The sequence below is a fragment of the Balaenoptera ricei genome, chromosome X (assembly GCF_028023285.1).
Source record: "Balaenoptera ricei isolate mBalRic1 chromosome X, mBalRic1.hap2, whole genome shotgun sequence".
NCBI lineage: Eukaryota > Metazoa > Chordata > Mammalia > Artiodactyla > Balaenopteridae > Balaenoptera > Balaenoptera ricei.
In genome coordinates, this window is record NC_082660.1 from 134,958,151 (window position 1) to 134,976,399 (window position 18,249).

Sequence of the window (18,249 nt, forward strand, 5' to 3'; positions counted from 1 at the left end):
AGGGATTCGGAGCTGGCTCCAGGTTCTCTGATTATTTCCAAGTTTTAGCAATTATGCATAGAGCTGCTGTATACATTCATGGACAGGTTTTTGTGTGAACCTAAGTTTTTATTTCTCTAGGGTAAATACCCAGGAGTGGGATTGCTGGATCATATGGTAGTTCTATGTTTAATTTTTGAGGAACCTCCATACTGTTTTCCATAATGGCTGTGCCAACTTACATAGCCACCAACAATATACAAGGGTTCCCATTCTGCACATCCTTGCAACACTTGTTATCTTTTGTGGTTTTGATAATAGGCATTCCAACAGGCGTGAGGTGATGTTTCACTGTGGTTTTGACTTGCATTTGCCAAACTGTCTTCCAGAGTGGCTGCACCCTTGTGCGTGCCCAGCAGCAATGCAGGAGGGCTCCCGCTGCTCTGCGCTCTTGTCGGTATATGGAATATTGTCCGTTTTGTTTTGTTTTAGCTGTTAAAATAGACATGTACTGGTATCTCACTATGGTTTTAATATGCATTTCCTTAATGGCCAATGATGTATTTCTTCATATGCTTATGTGCCTTCCATATATCTTCTCTGGTAATGTGTCTGTTCAAATCTTTTGCACATTTTTAGGGATCTGTTTGTTTTCTTACTGCTGAGTCTGAGAGTTTACATATGGATATGTGATTTGCAAATATTTTCTACCAATCTGTGGCTTGTCTTTTCATTCTCTTTAACAATATCCTGTGTAGAGCAAAAGTTTTGCATTTGATGAAATCCAATTTATCAAGTTTTTCCTTCTATTAATTTTGATTTTGGTGTCATTTATCAGAACCGTTTGCCTAACTCCAGGTCATGAAAATTTCCTTCTATGTTTTCTTTGAAACTTTTTGTCGTTTTACAGTATACATTTATATTTTTAAATATAAATTTATTTATTTATTTATTTTTGGCTGCGTTGGGTCTTTGTTGCTGTGCACAGGCTTCCTCTAGTTGTGGCGAGCGGGGGCTACTCTTCGTTGCAGTGCATGGGCTTCTCATTGCAGTGGCTCCTCTTGTTGCAGAGCATGGGCTCAAGGTGCATGGGTTTCAGTAGTTGTGGCACGTGGGCTCAGTAGTTGTGGCTCACGGGCTCTAGAGCACAGACTCAGTAGTTGTAGCGCACGGGCTTAGTTGCTCTACAGCATGTGGGATCTTCCCGGACTGGAGCTCGAACCCGTGTCCCCTGCGTTGGCAGGCGGATTCTTAACCACTGCACCACCAGGGAAGCCCTTACATTATACATTTAGATCTATGATCCATTTTAAGTTGATCTTTAAGTGTGAGATTTAGGTTGAGGTTCATCTTTTTGTATATGGGTGACTAATTGCTCCAACACTATTTGTTGAAAAGACTATTCTTTCTCCATTGAATTGCATTTCCATCTTCATCAAAAATCAATTAGTCATATATGTGTGGGTCTATTTCTGCACTATATATTCTATGTCATTCATCTTTGTCAATACAATGCTATCTTGGTTACTGTAGCTTTATAGTAAGTCTTAAAATCAGGTAATATGAGTCCTCCAACTCAATTTTTCTTTTTCAAAATTGTTTTGGCTATTCTAATGCCTTTGGCTTTCCATATAAGTTTTATAATATACTTTTCCCTACCAACAAAAAAAATCCTCCTGGGATTTTAATAGGAATTGCATTAAATCTATAGATCAGTTTGGGAATAGCTGACATCTTCACTCTATTGAGTCTTCCAATCCATGAATGTTGCATGTCTCTCCACTTATTTAGGTCTTTTAAAATTCCTTTCATCAGTGTTTTGTAATTTTCAGTGTACAGATCCTGCATGTTTTGTTAGATTTAGGCCTAAGTATTTCATTTTTTGAGCTATTATAAATGGTATTATTTTTGTAATTTAAGTTTCCAATAGTTGGCTATTGCTACATAGAGATATGACTGACTTTGGTATGTCAACTTTGTATTCTGCAATCAGACTAAACTCACTTATTAGTTCTAGGAGCTTTTTTGTGGTGATCTTGAGATTTTCTATGTAGATAATCATGTCATATTCAGTTTTATTTCTTTACTTCCAATCTGCATGCTTTTAAATCTTTCTAGTTTCCTTCCCCAATTTACCTGCTGCCAACTGCTTTTCAGGGTTCTCAGATAGCTGCTCCATGCATTTTGTATGGAACAATCCTTAACTATCATTCAGTAGGATAGACAGGGTGATTCCATCTTAAATAGAGCCAGAACTGCAAAAGGCATATATTTTTAATTTTAACGGTTTCAATCAGATTGGTTTCAAAAAGACTGCGCTAGTTATCCACTAGCATCGTATGCTAATACTCTTTTACTCACAAGCCCACTAGTAATAATTATATTATAATTTTGCCAGTCTGACAGGTATAAATTGTTATCACAGTGGTATTCTATTTTATATTTCTCTGTAGTGAGATTGAAATTTTTAATCAAATTTTTGACCATTCTGACTTGTGTGTGTATATAAAAACATACACATACGTGCTCCCACCCAAATTCATATGTTGAAGGTTCTAACCCCTAGTACCTCAGAATGTGACTGCATTCAGAGATAGGGTCTTTAGACAGATAATTCTTTAAAATGAGGTCATTAGGGTAGGCCCTAACCCTATATGATTCGTGTCCTTATAAGAGGAAATTTGTACACAGACATGTGCACACACAGAGGAAAGACCACCTATAATCCAAGGAGAGGGACCGCAGAAGAAACCAATCCTGTTGACACCTTGATCTCGGACTTCTGGCCTCTAGAATTGTGAGGAAATAAATGTCTACTGTTGAAGCCACCCAGTCTCTGGGACTTTGTTATGGCAAGCCTAGCAGACTAATACAACATATATGTGTTTATATATTATTATATAATCATAGAAAAATATGTTTTAACATGGGCTACCTGGACACAAAATGATTAGTGGAAAGGTATAATACGGAAGGAGGAGGGAAGATAAGAGGGAAGGGAAAGCCAAATAAATATCAAAAAGATCATGTTGTACACTTTAAATATATACAATTTTTATTTGTCAATTATACCTCAATAAAGCTGCAAAAAAAGATGTTGGGTTTTTTTAAATGTACAATGTCGTGATTAATTTGACTGTTAAATTGTTATAGCTGGCAACTTTTTTACATATGTAAAATTGCATTCCCTTTGTATTTCATGTATAATTTACTGATTGAGCACATTTCATATTAAGGATGGCTTATGTATGTTTGGGTAAATGAAAACTGTGTGTCTGATTTATCCTTTAAAAATAAACTTCACTGAATATTTGATGCCTTCTAAAAGAAAATATATGCATTATATGATCATATTTATGCATTTATATAAAATTGCATATGTTCATATGTAATAATTTTAAAGGAAATATGACTCTTATGTGGCATATAAATTAATGCATTAACTGCACATCAATTTGGTGTCCTCAGTTTCCCTTTATCCATTACCCACTGGACTCAAGTGCTGCTTTACTTACTGTGCATGATGTTGGAGACTTGGAACTCTGGATCCTGGGGCTGCACTCCATCTGCATTGGGGAGGAAGCGCTGAATATTCTCTGTGAGGTACCAGCTTTGATTCTCATCAAATACAGAAAAGAGGATGACATTTCTCTTGTCTGACATCATCTATTAATTACATGCAATGAAAGGAAGAAAGAAATGCTACTAGTATTGTCAGGTAGAAATTAGCAGTCTATGATGGAAGTGATGGCATGCATATGATGTATCTACAATCCTCTGGTTCAATGCCATTTCTCCCTAGGGTCACTATTGTGGCATGTCCCAGGGCCTGGGAGCAGTGAGTATATGTTTAGAGCAAATGTGTCCTCAGGGCAAGAGGGTGACTGGACCCATTAAACTTAGTTTCTTCTGGACCCAAGGCTATATGCTGGCTGATTGTTTTGGTAGAGTCTGTAGTCTCGTTCTCTCCGTGTTCAGATTAGAGAATTTTCACTCTTTAAAGACCCAAGTGATTATTCAATGTCTTTCTTAAACAATTTAGTCAAATCAAGTAAGGTGAATGCCCTCCCTAAACTTTCATCTAGCAAATGCCCTTCCACAAGACTACCAGTCTATGAAAAATTAAAAATACAAAACAGAAGTAAAATAACAAAGCTAAGATGAACCATAAAATGTTTACTAACACTAACACTTTTCAGTTTTATGTTTACAAAGTTGAAAGTTTTTGGGGGAAGAGCTGTTTGTATATGAACCGAAGTCACGAGTTAGTCACTTGCTAATTGAATCCACTAAGAGTTAATGTATAAACTTCACTAATATGTATGAAGTTCATTTTGTGTAAACTATTACTACAGAAATGAAAATGCTGAGGGGAGGAGATTGGAGAATATAGGTACATTTCAGTCCTCTTCCAAAAACTGATGGAAAACTATAATTAGGAAAAATTAGGAAAGATACTTGGCCAAACTGATGCCTCTCTGGGTTTGTGTGCCACGTGTTTTACCTGCATTAAAGTTCATAAAATGTTTTCAGACTAGTAGGAATCCTATATATCATAAATAACCAAATGGACATGTAGTCAAGCCTCAGCAACGTGGCAATGAGTTATTTTGCAGCCAAGCAATGAGTTTTTGTGAAGAATCAAGCTTTTTAAATTCAGAGTATTTAACTTAATTTTTTCTAAAATGGAAGAAGTGGTCCAAATTCTAACCATATTCTGAAATATTTTACATATTGCCTTGAATTTTGCTCAACAAATATTTACTGAACTCCTACTAAAATACCGCACACTATGCTAGATGCTGCACATGTGTTCCTTTTGAGGTGTCTTTGAATCACCCACAGTGAGACGTCCAGGGGAGACGTCTAAGCTACCATATACATTTGTGGGTCATCTAAAAATAGGTGGTAACTGATCATGTAAAAATGGGCAAGATCACTTACAGAGAGAGGAATTTTAGACTGAGAATGAGTATTATAGAAATAATCTAGGGCCCAGGCTCTCCTACCCATCCAGCAGGCAAGTTTATTACACCAAAGTCAAATTCAATAAAAGCAGTGAGAAACCCAGATCATTTCTTTTTTTGCTCAACATTGCAGACTACTCTATTTTCTGCAGGCTATAGGTGGATGTCCACTGAGAGAATATAGGAAATACTATCTGGAAGTTCATGTGCATCATCATTCCATTTTAGCTTCAGACCCAGCACTTGGAAAGAGATGAACTCACCTGGTTTCCTCTTTGATCTACAGATTCTTTGTAGCAGATGAGGAGAGGGCCAATGAGTCCTGAAGCTAGATCTCTCTCTAGATTAACGAAGCTTGAGTAATATCGGGTCAGGCACCGAGGATCTGATTTAGTTGGCCCATCTTCTACGGTCACTGTCCATTTATACTTGAATATCTCTCCTGGCACAATTGGCATATCTTTCAAATGCTTCACACCTACCCACACCCAAACCCCAAAATAGCTTGATTAGAAGTATAACAAGGCATATATTGGTAATCATGCTATTATTACAATGGCTCTACAAACTTATATGTACATATAAAGTTTCTCAATAAGTGAAAACTAAATTTGCACCTCTTATAAGTTTAAGATTCACACAACTTTTTACAATAAAAATAGGTTCAGGAGATTTCTGCTACCATGTTAGTTTGAGTTGAAATGAGCAGGTCTACCCACTAATAGAAATAATAGATAATAATATTTTTAAACATTTAAAATAGATAACTGAAAATGTATAAAGAAGAAAAAAAACGCAAGTGCCAAAAAAAAAAGACACAACAAAGCCAGAGTGGCCTGAATAGATGCTGAAAGACTGCACACTGAAGTTTTAACTCACATGTGGTATCAAGACTTGTGGTATCTGGCCTCTGTGAGGAATGGAAGCAAGAATTAAAATCTGCCCTTGGGCTAAAGGGTCCTCAGGACAAGAACTGTTTGATTTTAGTAATTAAAACTCACTTTTGCGTATGTTTAATACCTAAAGATCCAGTCTATATCCATTCCCTAACCATAGGTCAGGGTTAACATAATAGGGAGTGAGGGTAGATGGGTATTAGAGGAAAGGGCAAATAGATTTTTGCTTAATAGGTCCTGCTGTGTGAGTACTCTCTCTCTGACAACACTATTTGGTCACCAATGCTTTCTGTGCGGCAGGTGCTGAGATGCTGGTCTTTTCTTAGGGTACATGTATGGTTTCCTTGGGGTAACCATCGGGACCTCAGCACCGTATACATGAGAGATGCTTACTTCAGTTATCCTTCTGCAGCCCTCCTCCCTCCCCAGCTCTTCTTACGTCTAGTGATATATGCAAGAGCCTATTATTTCTGGCATCCCTCACCCTGTCAGGCTGCCTTCTTAGGTAGGGTATCTTCAAAAGACAGCAAGCCAGCTACTCGCAACAGTATCTACTTTTTACAGAGAAAACTCATGCATCCTAGCCAGGTCAAACAGCAGAAGGGCAGACTGCTCCACTCTTACCCTCTCTTCTTATCTGCTAATTATGAGCAGTAAAGCCTTCAGAGTTCTCCACATAAAAAGCAAGTTACCAGGAATTGTATTTGCGTATGCCCCCAAATTTCAGGGTACACATTCAATATCTCCCCAGAATTGTTACATTGCCCTTCTCCCATAAAGGAATTGCAAATCAATTTAGCATTAGAATTTTCACCAGCAACAATGAGTATTAGAAAACAGTGGATTGAAAATTATTTATAACCAGCCTATCCATGGGAGGCATGCAGTCTTAGCCGGAGGTAACTCCTGGTGGAGACAGTATGTCTCTCGCAAAAAGCAAAGTCACTCAAGGGCTTTGCCCCCTTGCCTTGGAATGCACTCTTTTTCCCAGGCCTGAGGAATGTAAAAGAGATTAGCAAAGCTATCTCAGGCCAGGAGACCTCAGGGAACTGAGAGTCCTGGTTGTTCCTTAAGGCTGGGGGCTGTGTGTGAGCCTGGTTAAGGGAAGATAATATTCAAGGATGGTCGTTGTAAACTTGTTGACGTCCGTGGTAGTGACTGAACTGAGACGATAAGCAATTCCATGGGATTATTGTCTAATAATGAGTTCCTCTTCTGTCTATATAAGATTCAGTAGATTCTAAATAAAGTGCCTTGCAACCATCAGTTGTCTTGGTCCTTCTGACCCCATACTCACGGGGCTATTCAGTCCCTTACCCCTCTCCGTCGGGACCTGGAAGACCCTCTGCGGTGGCTGGACCATCGCACCTATCTATACATCATATCATACTGAAGGACTCAAAGTTTCCCTCTATATACTAAATGTATTCAGAAGAAATACTTCCAGAAAAACAAAAGAAATCAAAAACCAGAAATGTACAAGATAGGAGCGGTAATGGCACTAGCCTACAAGTCCAAATAAAAAGAAATCCAAAGACGGCAGCTTTGTAGCAGGCCTAGAAAGCATATAATCCAAATTAGAATAGTAAGCTGGTGAACTACAAGAACATCTTTAGAAGAAAAAAGGATCAGATACCAATAAACAGCATGATTAAGAAACTGGAAGAACTAAGGGATATGGTGAAAAGGCATACATTTCTTCTCCTGATAAAAGAAAAGAAAGTCGGGGCTTCCCTGGTGGCGCAGTGGTTAGGAGTCCACCCGCCAATGCGGGGACACGGGTTCGAGCCCTGGTCCGGGAAGATCCCACATGCCGCGGAGCAACGAAGCCCGTGCGCCACAGCTACTGAGCCTGCGCTCTAGACCCCACGAGCCACAACTACTGAGCCTGCGCGCCACAACTACTGAAGCCCACATGCCACAACTACTGAAGCCTGTGCACATAGAGCCCGTGCTCCGCAACAAGAGAAGCCACCGCAATGAGAAGCCCGCGCACCACAACGAGAAGTAGCCCCTGCTCGCCGCAACTAGAGACAGCCTGCGTGCAGCAACAAAGACCCAACGCAGCCAAATATAAATAAATTTATTTTTAAAAAAAACAAAACACTGCAACAAAATATTTTTTTAAAAAGTCTTTTTTCAGGAATACAAACACAAAAATTACAAGATCAGCATGGTCTTAATATAAAGCAAACTAAAATTTACCATGATTTTGAACTACTGGTAGAGAATAAAGAAGGATAATCCATTTGACCTTAACAGTAAAATCACTGGAACTGTAGACAAAAGAATAATCATAGCATATCACCTAGTTCTGCAGTAAACTCATATACCTATAATAAGAAACACATACTAAAATAACATAAATGCTAGTTTTTTGGCTTTTAAAGTTTAGAATAAATATATAGAAAAAGCAAGGAGTTATTTGAAATTACAGTGCAAAATGTAAATGTTATCAACTTTAGTTTTATAAAAGTAAAGGTATAGCTGGCAGCAGTGGGGAAATGGAAGAATAGAGGAGAAGAAATGGGAAACTGTTGTTAGTACCTTAATGTATATAAAACGTAGGTATTTAGCATGTTTTTAAAATTCTAATGATAGCCAGTTGAGGAACTAAAAGCACTGATAAAAGTCTAAAACAACTGGAATGGGAAGAAGCACAATGCTAAATCCTCATTTAACACAAAATAAATATATAATGTCTAAAGCTGAAAAACAAAGGAGTAGCATATAAATGATTTTTTAGAGCTATAGAGATAACTACCAAAAATCTAAAACAGAAATGCTTAAAAATGGATGCCTCTAAGGAGTGGAACTTACAGCCTTTCAATATTTTAAGCATGTATTATTTTGATAAAATAAATATTCATCCCCAAGTAAAATTAAAGCAACAATGAAATACCACTTTTCACCCACCAGATTAGCAGGATTTTAAAAGGCTATTATCTTCTAGCTATCAAGGATGTGGGAAATTATATTTTCATACATGACTAGTAGAAGTGCAACTTATTACTTCATTTGGGGACAAAGGCCTGGCTATTAAAAACAAAAATACAAATATTGTGACTCACAGGAAGATCAGTGAACCCCAAGTAGGATAAATATGAAGAAAATCAGAGCCAGAGAAAAATGACATACAGGGGAAGAATGACTGAATAGAATTTAGCTATTATAAAGGCAAGAAGATAGTAAAACAATATTCTGAATGTGCTAAAAGGAAAAAGAAACCCTCTCAACCCAGAATTCTATGTCCAGCAAAATTATCCTTCAAAAGTGAAGGCAAAATAAAGACATATTTTCAAATAAAATAAAACTTAAGAGAATAAGGATGGTGGGGTGATAAATGTGCATGATTTTAGTTGTTATTGAGGCTGTGCCCTCATCTGTATCTACAGTTAAGGAAGACCTATACAATTGAGGTAACACTTACCTTTTGGAAATCTCCCTGTGTGCAAAGGACTGACATCAGTGATTCCATGAGGGTAGATGTTATATGGTCGGCTTGCTTTATTCTTAAATATAATCTGAAAGTATAAATGAGATATAAGATCAGGTACAAGACAATTAGGATCAACAAGAAAAGTGTGGCCTACCTCCAGAAAACAAAAGCTGCCTTGTATCAACAGTATAGGGCTTTGAGCCTAGATAAAGCTCAAAATGTTTGTTCTTTTCATAAAATTGCTCAGACAGCTACTTAGGTTTCTCACTAAAGGTTCCTTTCCATTTATTTAAAATTATTTTAATCACTTCAGGAAGAATTCCTTGCACCTTCTGACATCAGTAACTGAAATTTGGATGTGTCTGCTGAGGACACTGCTTCCCCTCAGCCTTTCCCACCATGTGGGCCCTGAATTCCCCAATAGTGGAAGGGAAAACAGTGGTTCAAGTGATAAAATCTTCACTGGATGAGCAGGCATGACCAGGAGGACAGTTGATTACAGCATTAAGCAAGGGTGGCAGTTGGAATTGTCTGATTGCACGAGCTTTAAAAGAGAGGAAGGATAGAAGAGTGATAACATGGAAGCAGCATTAAGAACCCTGAACATATCAACTGGGCTCTATGTCTGAGGTTCTATGATATGAGGATAAAAAACCAACTTCTACTTGCAGCCTTTTTAAAAAAAAATTATTTATTTAATTTATTTATTTTTGGCTGTGTTGGGTCTTTGTTGCTGTGTGCAGGCTTTCTCTAGGTGCGGCGAGCGGGGACTACTCTTCGTCGTGGTGTGCGGGCTCCTCATTGCAGTGGCTTCTCTTGTTGCGGAGCATGGGCTCTAGGCGCGCAGGCTTCAGTAGTTGTGGCACCCGGGCTCAGTAGTTGTGGCTCACGGGCACCGCAGGCTCAGTGGTTGTGGCGCACGGGCTTAGTTTCTCCGCGGCATGTGGGATCTTCCTGGACCAGGGCTCGAACCCGTGTCCCCTGCACTGGCAGGTGGATTCTTAACCACTGCGCCACCAGGGAAGCCCTCTACTTGCAGTCTTGTCTTAAACCCACTCATTTGGTAAAACCCACTAACAGCCTATTCCTTGCCTGCACCTAAGCAGCAGTATGATGTAGGAGAAAAATCACACAGCTCTGCTTCTTTAAATTGTTGACCAAAAATCTCAAACAGACGCTCAAGCTACCTAGCTATCCTATTACGTTTTTCCTAGAAATTCACCTTCCCACTTAGTCAGCTAATATCCTGATCCTCACTCTCAGGTGCTTATTTTTTCCCTAAGAAGGGAGAAGCATTCAGAAAAGAAATTCCTCATCTTCCCACCATCAAATCTACCAACCTATATGCATATATGGCCATATTCTCTCCTGTTAAAATCAGCTCCTATCTAATCCAACATCTCCTCTTTTGTACTACTACATAATAAAGTTCCATTTTTAAAAGTTCCTTTTAGAAGAGAAGAGAGAACCCAGAATTAGACCCACACAAAAATAGTCAACTGATATTTGACGAAGAAGCAAAAGCAATAAAATGGAGCAAAAATACTCTTTTCAACAAATGGTGCTGGGACAACTAGACATCCACATGCAGAAAGAAGAAGAGGAAGGAGAAGAAGGAGAAGGAGAAGGAGAAGGACAGGGAGAGGGAGTGGGAGAGGAAGGAGGAGGAGGAGGAGGAGGGAGAAGAATCTAGATGCAGACCTTACACCTTTCACAAAAATTAACGCAAAATGGATTATAGACCTACAAAATTGATTTCGAATTCTTCTGTATGTGAGATTTGCCTCTACTCTTCCATTTATTTATTTATTCAATCATTTATTTATAGCAGTATATACTCATGGATATTTATTTTATACTTTAAGGTTTACTCCAATATTACTTTATTTTATTGCTCATATTCTTCCACCTTGGCCGTTAGAAGCTCCTGTATTTCTTTAACATTGTCGCATCCTTTTATTTTTTGAGCACTTTCTTACTTTCTGGAACCACAAGATTCTCCAGGCTCATCTTATGTTTTCCCTGGCCCAGCCCTAGAATCATCCATTCTCCAGATGGCCTTGGTTCCTTTCATCAGAGAATGGTATTAGAAACCAAGATCTGGGTGTGCTCATTGCTACTGGAATGTCATTGCTTCTAGATCCTCTCAGTGGACAGCAGTAGGAAATATACTAACCTAAACATACACACACATATGTAATTATTTCTGTATGCATCCATCTATCTATATTAGGCAAACATGAACTCATAGTAATGCCTCCAAGTCTAATCCAGTATCACATGATTTATTCTAGCCTTTCCTTTTTGTTTATTTATAATTACCCTCTTCAACAATGACAAATATAGCTCCCACTATGTCATTCATTTACTTAATCTTCAAATAATAACAGTTTTGTTTATTCATTTCCAATCTTAAAACTCTTTTTCTCCTAAGAATACTGGCTAGGATTTCTAGTAAAATATTAAATACAGGTGGTGATACTTGTTAACTGTTTCTTGTCCTGATCTGATCTTAAACAGGATTTCTGAGTTTCACCACCAAGTACGATTGGTGCCTATAGATTTTTTTTTTTTTGGTGCCTATAGATTTTCTTCAGATCTTTATCAGGATAAGGATGTCCTTTGTGATCCCAATTTCCTATGACTTTTTATTATGGATGGATGTTGAATTTTGATAAATATTTGTATGAAACTATTGAGATTTTCAAATTATATTTTACCCTTTTATGTGTTAATATGGTGGATTACCATATTTGATTTTCTAATGTTAAATTCATCTAGTACTCCTCGGATAAATCAACCAGGTCATAATGTATTATCTTTTAAATATATTGATCCATTGGGTTTATTAATTTTTGTTTAGGATTTTTTGAATCCATGTTTATAATGCAATTGGTCTGTAATTTTAATTTTCCTTTCTCATACTGTCCTGGTCAGGTTTACAACTAAGGTTATGCTAGCCTAATAAAGAACTGGTGGGTCTTTACTTTTTTCTTATACTCTACATTTAAAATTTTAATATAAAATTATATATTCCTTGAATATTGGTATAAATCACCAATAAAATGGTAATTCTTGCTAGGTTGATAGTGATTTTCTTTCAACACATTAAAGACATGATTTCATTGTCTTCTGGCTTCCTCTGCTGCTTTTGAGAAGTAAGCTGTCAATTTATGTGGCAGTTTTAAAACATGGTTCCCAAATTCTTTGACACTCCTCCCAACAAGAGGTAGGCCAAAGTTTCCCTCTCCTTGATTCTGGGTGGGCTTTGACTGCTTTTACTCAGATTATGCCATGAAATGCTGTGTGACTTCTGATGCTGGGTCATTAAAGGTGAGGCACTTTCTGACTGGTTTAGTGGAACACACACAGTTGGAGTCCTGAGCTGCTAATATGCTTTCTGCTCTATAAATTGGCCTTTTTTAGATATTTCACAAAATTAAATCATGTAATATGTCTTTTTTGCTTGGCTTCTTTAACTTATCATAATGTTTTGAGTTTTATCCATGTTGTATCATGTATAAGTAGTTCATTTCTTTTAATTGCTGACTAGTGTTCCAATTATATGGGTACACTACATTTTGTTTATTCATTCACCGATTGATGAACATTTGAATGGCTTCCAATTTGGGGCTATTATGAATAGTGCTGCTATGAACATTCACATACAAGTCTTTGTGTGGACCTATGTTTTCCTTTCTCTTGAGTATATGCCTAGAAGGAATTGCTGGATCACATGGTAACTCCATTTTTAACATTCTGAGGAACGGACGAACTGTTTTCCAAACTGCATCCTCACCAACGCTTGTTATTATCTGCCTTGTTGATTATAGCTATTTTAGTGGGTGTGAAATGGTACCTCATTGCGATTTTGATTTGCATTTCCCCAATAGCTAATAATGTTCTCAGCATCTTTTCATGTGCTTATTGGTCACTCCTTTATATATCATCCCTGGAGAAATGTCTATACAAATCCTTTGCTTATTTTTCAGTTGGATTATTTGCCTTTTTAATTTTTTAATTTATTTTTTAAACATTTATTTATTTATTTGTTTGTTTTGGCTGTGCCAGGTCTTAGTTGCGGCACGCGGGATATTCATTGTGGCATGCGGGATCTTTAGTTGTGGCATGCATGCGGGATCTACTTCCCAGACCAGGGTTCGAACCCAGGCCCCCTGCATTGGAAGCATGGAGTCTTACCCACTGGACCACCAGGGAAGTCCCTATTTGCCTTTTTATTATTGAGTTGTAAGAGTCCTTTATAAATTCTGGATACTATTCCCTTATCAGATATATGATTTGCAATTATTTTCTCCCATTCCATGGGTTATCTTTTCACTTTCTGGTTGGTATCTTTTGAGGCACAAAAGTTTTTAATTGTGATGAAGTCCAATCTATTTTATCTTTTGTTGCTTGTTGCTTTTGATGTCATATCTAAGAAACCACTGTATAATCCAAGGTCACAAAGATTTACTCCTGTATATTCTTCTAAGGGTTTTAGTTTTAGCTCTCACATTTATATCTTTGATCCACCTTCAATTTGTGTATGGTATGGAAGGGGTCAAACTTCTTTGTTTTTCGTGTGGGTATCCAGTTGTCCCAGTACTATTTGTTAAAAATACTATTCTTTCCCCATTGATTGGTCTTAGGACATTTGTGAAAAGTCAAGTGTTCACCTCCTACACTGCTGGTGGGAATATAAATTGTTGCAGCCACTGTGGAAAACAGTATGGAGGTTCCTTTAAAAAAACTAAAAATAGAGCTACCATATGATCTAGCAATCCCACTCCTAGGCATATATCCAGAAAAGATGAAAACTCTAATTCTAAAAGATACATGCACCCCTATGTTCATAGCAGCACTATTTACAATAGCCAAGACATGGAAGCAACCTAAATGTCCATCTACAGATGAATGGATAAAGAAGACATGGTATATATATACAATGGAATACTACTCAGCCATAAAAAAGAGTAAAACAATGCCATTTGCAGCAACATGGATGGACCTAGAAATTATCATACTAAGTGAAGTCAGTCAAAGAGAGACTAATTTCATATGATATCACTTATATGTAGAATCTAAAAAAATGATACAAATGAACTTATTTACAAAACAGAAACAGACACACAAACATAGAAAACGAACCTATAGTTACCAAAGGGGAAAGGGGGGGGTGTCAAATTAGGAGTATGGGATTAACAGATACAAACTACTATACATAAAATAGATAAGCAACAAGGATATACTGTATAGCACAGGGAATTATACCCAATATTTATAATAACCTATAATGGAGTATAATCTGCAAAAATACAGAATCACCATGCTGTACACTTGAAACTAACACAATCCTGTAAATCAACTATACTTCAATTAAAAAAATAAGTCAAGTGTTCATAGATATGTAGGTTTATTTCTGGACTCTCAATTGTTTTCCATTGATCTATATATCTATCCTTATGCCAGTACCACACTGTCATGATTACTGTAGTTTGTGGTAAGTTTTGAAATTGATGTGTGAGTCCTCAAACTTTGTTTTTTTTTTTCCCAAGATTCATTTGTCAATTAAGGGTCCTATGCAATTCCATCTGTATCTTAGGATCAGCTTGTTAATTTCTGCAAAAAAAGGCAGTTGGGATTTTGATAGGGATTCAATTTGGATCTATAGACAAATTTGGAAGAGTCTTAACAGTAAGTGACTCTTCCAATCCATAAATATCATATGTTTTTCCATTTATTTAGATATTTAAAAAATTATCTCAGTAACAATTAGTTGTTTTCACTGTACAAGTGTTACACCTTTTTTGTTAAATTTTTCCCAAGTTATTTCATTCTTTTTTATGTTATCATGAATAAAACTGTTTTCTTAATTTCATTTGCAGATTTTTCATTGAAGTGTATAGAAATACAACTTATTTTTTAGTATTGATCTTGAATCATACAAACTTGCTGTACTTGTTTATTAGTTCTAATAGCTTTTTAGTAGATGCCTTAGGATTTTCTGCAGAAAAGATCATATCATCAGCAAATAAAGACAGTATTATTTCTTTCTTGCCAATCCAAATGCCTCTAATTCCTTTTTTTTGCCTTATTGCACTGGCTTCCAGTTCAGTATTAAATAAAAGTAACAAGAGTTACATCTTTTTTTTTTTTTACTGTATGATCTCACTTATATGTTGAATCTAAAATACAAAACAAACAAAATGAAAACAGACTCACAGATACAGAGAACAAGCCAATGGTTGTCAGAGGGGAGGGTGGTGGAAGGGCAAAATAGGTGAAGGGGGTTAAGAGGTACAAACCTCCACTTAAATAAGAAATATGCCATGGAGATGTCATATACAGCCTAAGTAATAATATTGCAATAAACTTGTATGGAGACAGATGGTTACTAGACTTACTGTGGTGAACATTTCATAATGTATGCAAATATCAAGTAACTATGTAGCACAGCTAAAACTAACATAATATTGTATATCAACTATATTGCAATTCAAGAATAAAATAGAAGCCTTTTCTTCTAACTCCAGTATCAGTCTAGAGTCTTGCAGCAGTGGAGGAAGGTTGATCTTGCTGGAGTTTGCTACTTACCAATTTTCTGGTAATTTGATGTTTGTGGTACCCTCCATTTCCTAGTATTGTATGAATCATGTGTAACTTTATTTGTACTCCTTGTACACCTCATGGGTTTTTTTTTTAAGATGTGTGGACAGATTTTGGTTCAGGTAGATGACATAACTCTCTGGACCTTGGCATAACTTATCTGTTATTTCTTATTTTTTTAAGTTATTAATTCATTTATTTTGGGTTGCGTTGGGTCTTCATTGCTGCGCCTGGGCTTTCTCTAGTTGTGGCGAGTGGGGGCTACTCTTCGTTGTGGTGCGTGGGCTTTTCATTGCGGTGGCTTCTCTTCTTGCGGAGCACGGGCTCTAGGCACGCGGGCTTCAGTAGTTGCCGTGCATAGGCTCAGTAGTTGTGGCGCACGGGCTTAGTTGCTCTGCGGCATGTGGGATCTTCCTGGACCAGGCTCGAACCCGTGTCCCCTGCATTGGCAGGCAGATTCTTAACCACTGCACCACCAGGGAAGTCCACACTCCTATATTTTCTTATCAAAGTATAATATTTTGCCTTTTACATTTACATCTTTATTCACCTGGAGATTATTTTTGTGTATAATGGCAGGTAATACTTTAATTTTTGTAATTAAAAATTAAATTTTTAATTTAATTTTTTCCTATGTGGAGAGTCAATTGCTCCAGTACCACAAATTTTTCCTATGTGGAGAGTCAATTGCTCTAGCACCACAAATTCACACTTACAAAGGTTCCTCATCTGTTCAATTGTGTTCAAAACCAGCTGAGCCTTTCACAACATCTTTAACCGCATCCAATGAGCTTATCACTCACCATGCCCTTCTACAGCAGCATTATTTTCTTGCCAAACCAGACTACATATTGCATTCACTCTTCTTGAAATATGTTCTCTCCACAAGTCCTGTTCTCTTTTTTCCTTATTAAATTGTAAACTTCTTATGAAAAAAGACATTGTCCAGTTCGTTTTTGCATCCTCCATACTTGGCATTGATTGAGTTGATTTTCAAACACTCTTCAATTTTATTCTGAATTTGACCCTTATAGGTGGGAATGCCCACCTAGTATAAGCCATACCTTTATATTTAGGTTTTCATGCAGAAGAAAAACGCTTGTCTTTCATCTGCTTTCCCACCAAAATATGCCTAGTGTTTCTAAATCTCTTTTAAAATTTTAAACAGAAACCTCAAAAAACTTCTAATGACTAGGAACCCAAGTCATCCTTTCTGCCCCGTTTGTAGAACAGTCCGCGCTTGGGGTCAACAGTGAAGTTAGGAGACACCGTCTGCGGGCCTGGCCTGGCCTTGACCCTTTGCTGCGATGCCAGCAGTAGGCCGACCCAGTTTGGAGCTGGGGCAATGCTTCCGTGGACGTGTTCACATCCATCATCCTTCCCTCGTCTCGACCCTGAACACAAATAGCAGGATGTGGAAATTACCTCCCAAGTCACTGTCTATCCTTGTATGGGACGCTGGGGTGTCAAACTTGGCTGCCAGCCTTCCTGAAGACAATTTTAGCAGCTCCCGACGATTTTAGGCAGGAGCTGCCGATGGCACAAAGTTCTCAGGCAACTTCTAGAACCTTTCGCCAGCTTCCCCTGCTGCCAGGTCACCATTTCGGTCAGGCAGAGACCCTCCGGTTCCCCTTCGACCTCTGGACTGGGCGTCCCAGTTAGTTCTGGGTGACTTAAGGCCACGTCAAGAAAACAACTGAAAGGGCAGATTCGAGGACGTGGAGACCGCCCCGTGCCCACCCGGCACTTTCCCTAGTCTCCGCAGGTGCAGCGGGGTGGACGGGGGGCCGCAGCGTCTGGGCAGCAATGGCGTGATGGGGCGAGTGGGGCCTCTGCGCCCCCGGAGCTGCCGCCCCTGCCCCCGCCCCGCCAAGAGTGGACATCTTAACTTGTTCCTAATCTCAGGGGGAAAACATTTAGTCTTTCAGCGTATTATAAGTTTTTCTTAGATGTTCTTCATCAAGTTAAGGATCTTGCATTGTGTTGCTAGTTCACTGAGAGTTTTTTCTATCATGAATGGGTAATGGATTTTGTCAAGCCCTTTTTCTTCACGTGTTACATGATCATGTGCTTTTGTCCTTTATTCAAGTAATATGTTGTATTGCATTAATTTTCATATGTTGAACCATCCCTACATTCCTGAGATAAATCTCACGTGATTATAGTGTATGATCTTTTTAAAATGTTGCTAGATTTGGCTTAATAACGTGGAGGATTTTTGCATCTATATTCACAAGGAATTTTGAACTATAGTTTTCTTTAAAATTTTTGAGACTTGGTTTGTGGCCTAATGTATAATCTATCCTGGAGAATGTTTCTTTTGTATTTGAGAAGAATATGTATTCTACTGGAGTTGGGTGGC

At 37.8% G+C, this 18,249-nt stretch overlaps 1 protein-coding gene across 5 annotated transcripts in view; it reads right to left on the reverse strand.

The window, feature by feature from the left end:
* The window catches only part of F8 (coagulation factor VIII), a 123,068-nt gene that overhangs the window by 72,180 nt on the left and 32,639 nt on the right, over window positions 1–18,249 (reverse strand). For all 5 annotated transcript variants that reach the window (XM_059911589.1, XM_059911592.1, XM_059911593.1 and 2 more), the window contains 3 exons: window positions 9,273–9,366; window positions 5,210–5,424; window positions 3,495–3,645 (listed from right to left, as the gene is read on the reverse strand). In XM_059911589.1, coding sequence (XP_059767572.1) covers window positions 3,495–3,645; window positions 5,210–5,424; window positions 9,273–9,366 — 460 coding nt within the window. The remainder of the gene's footprint in view (window positions 1–3,494; window positions 3,646–5,209; window positions 5,425–9,272; window positions 9,367–18,249) is intronic.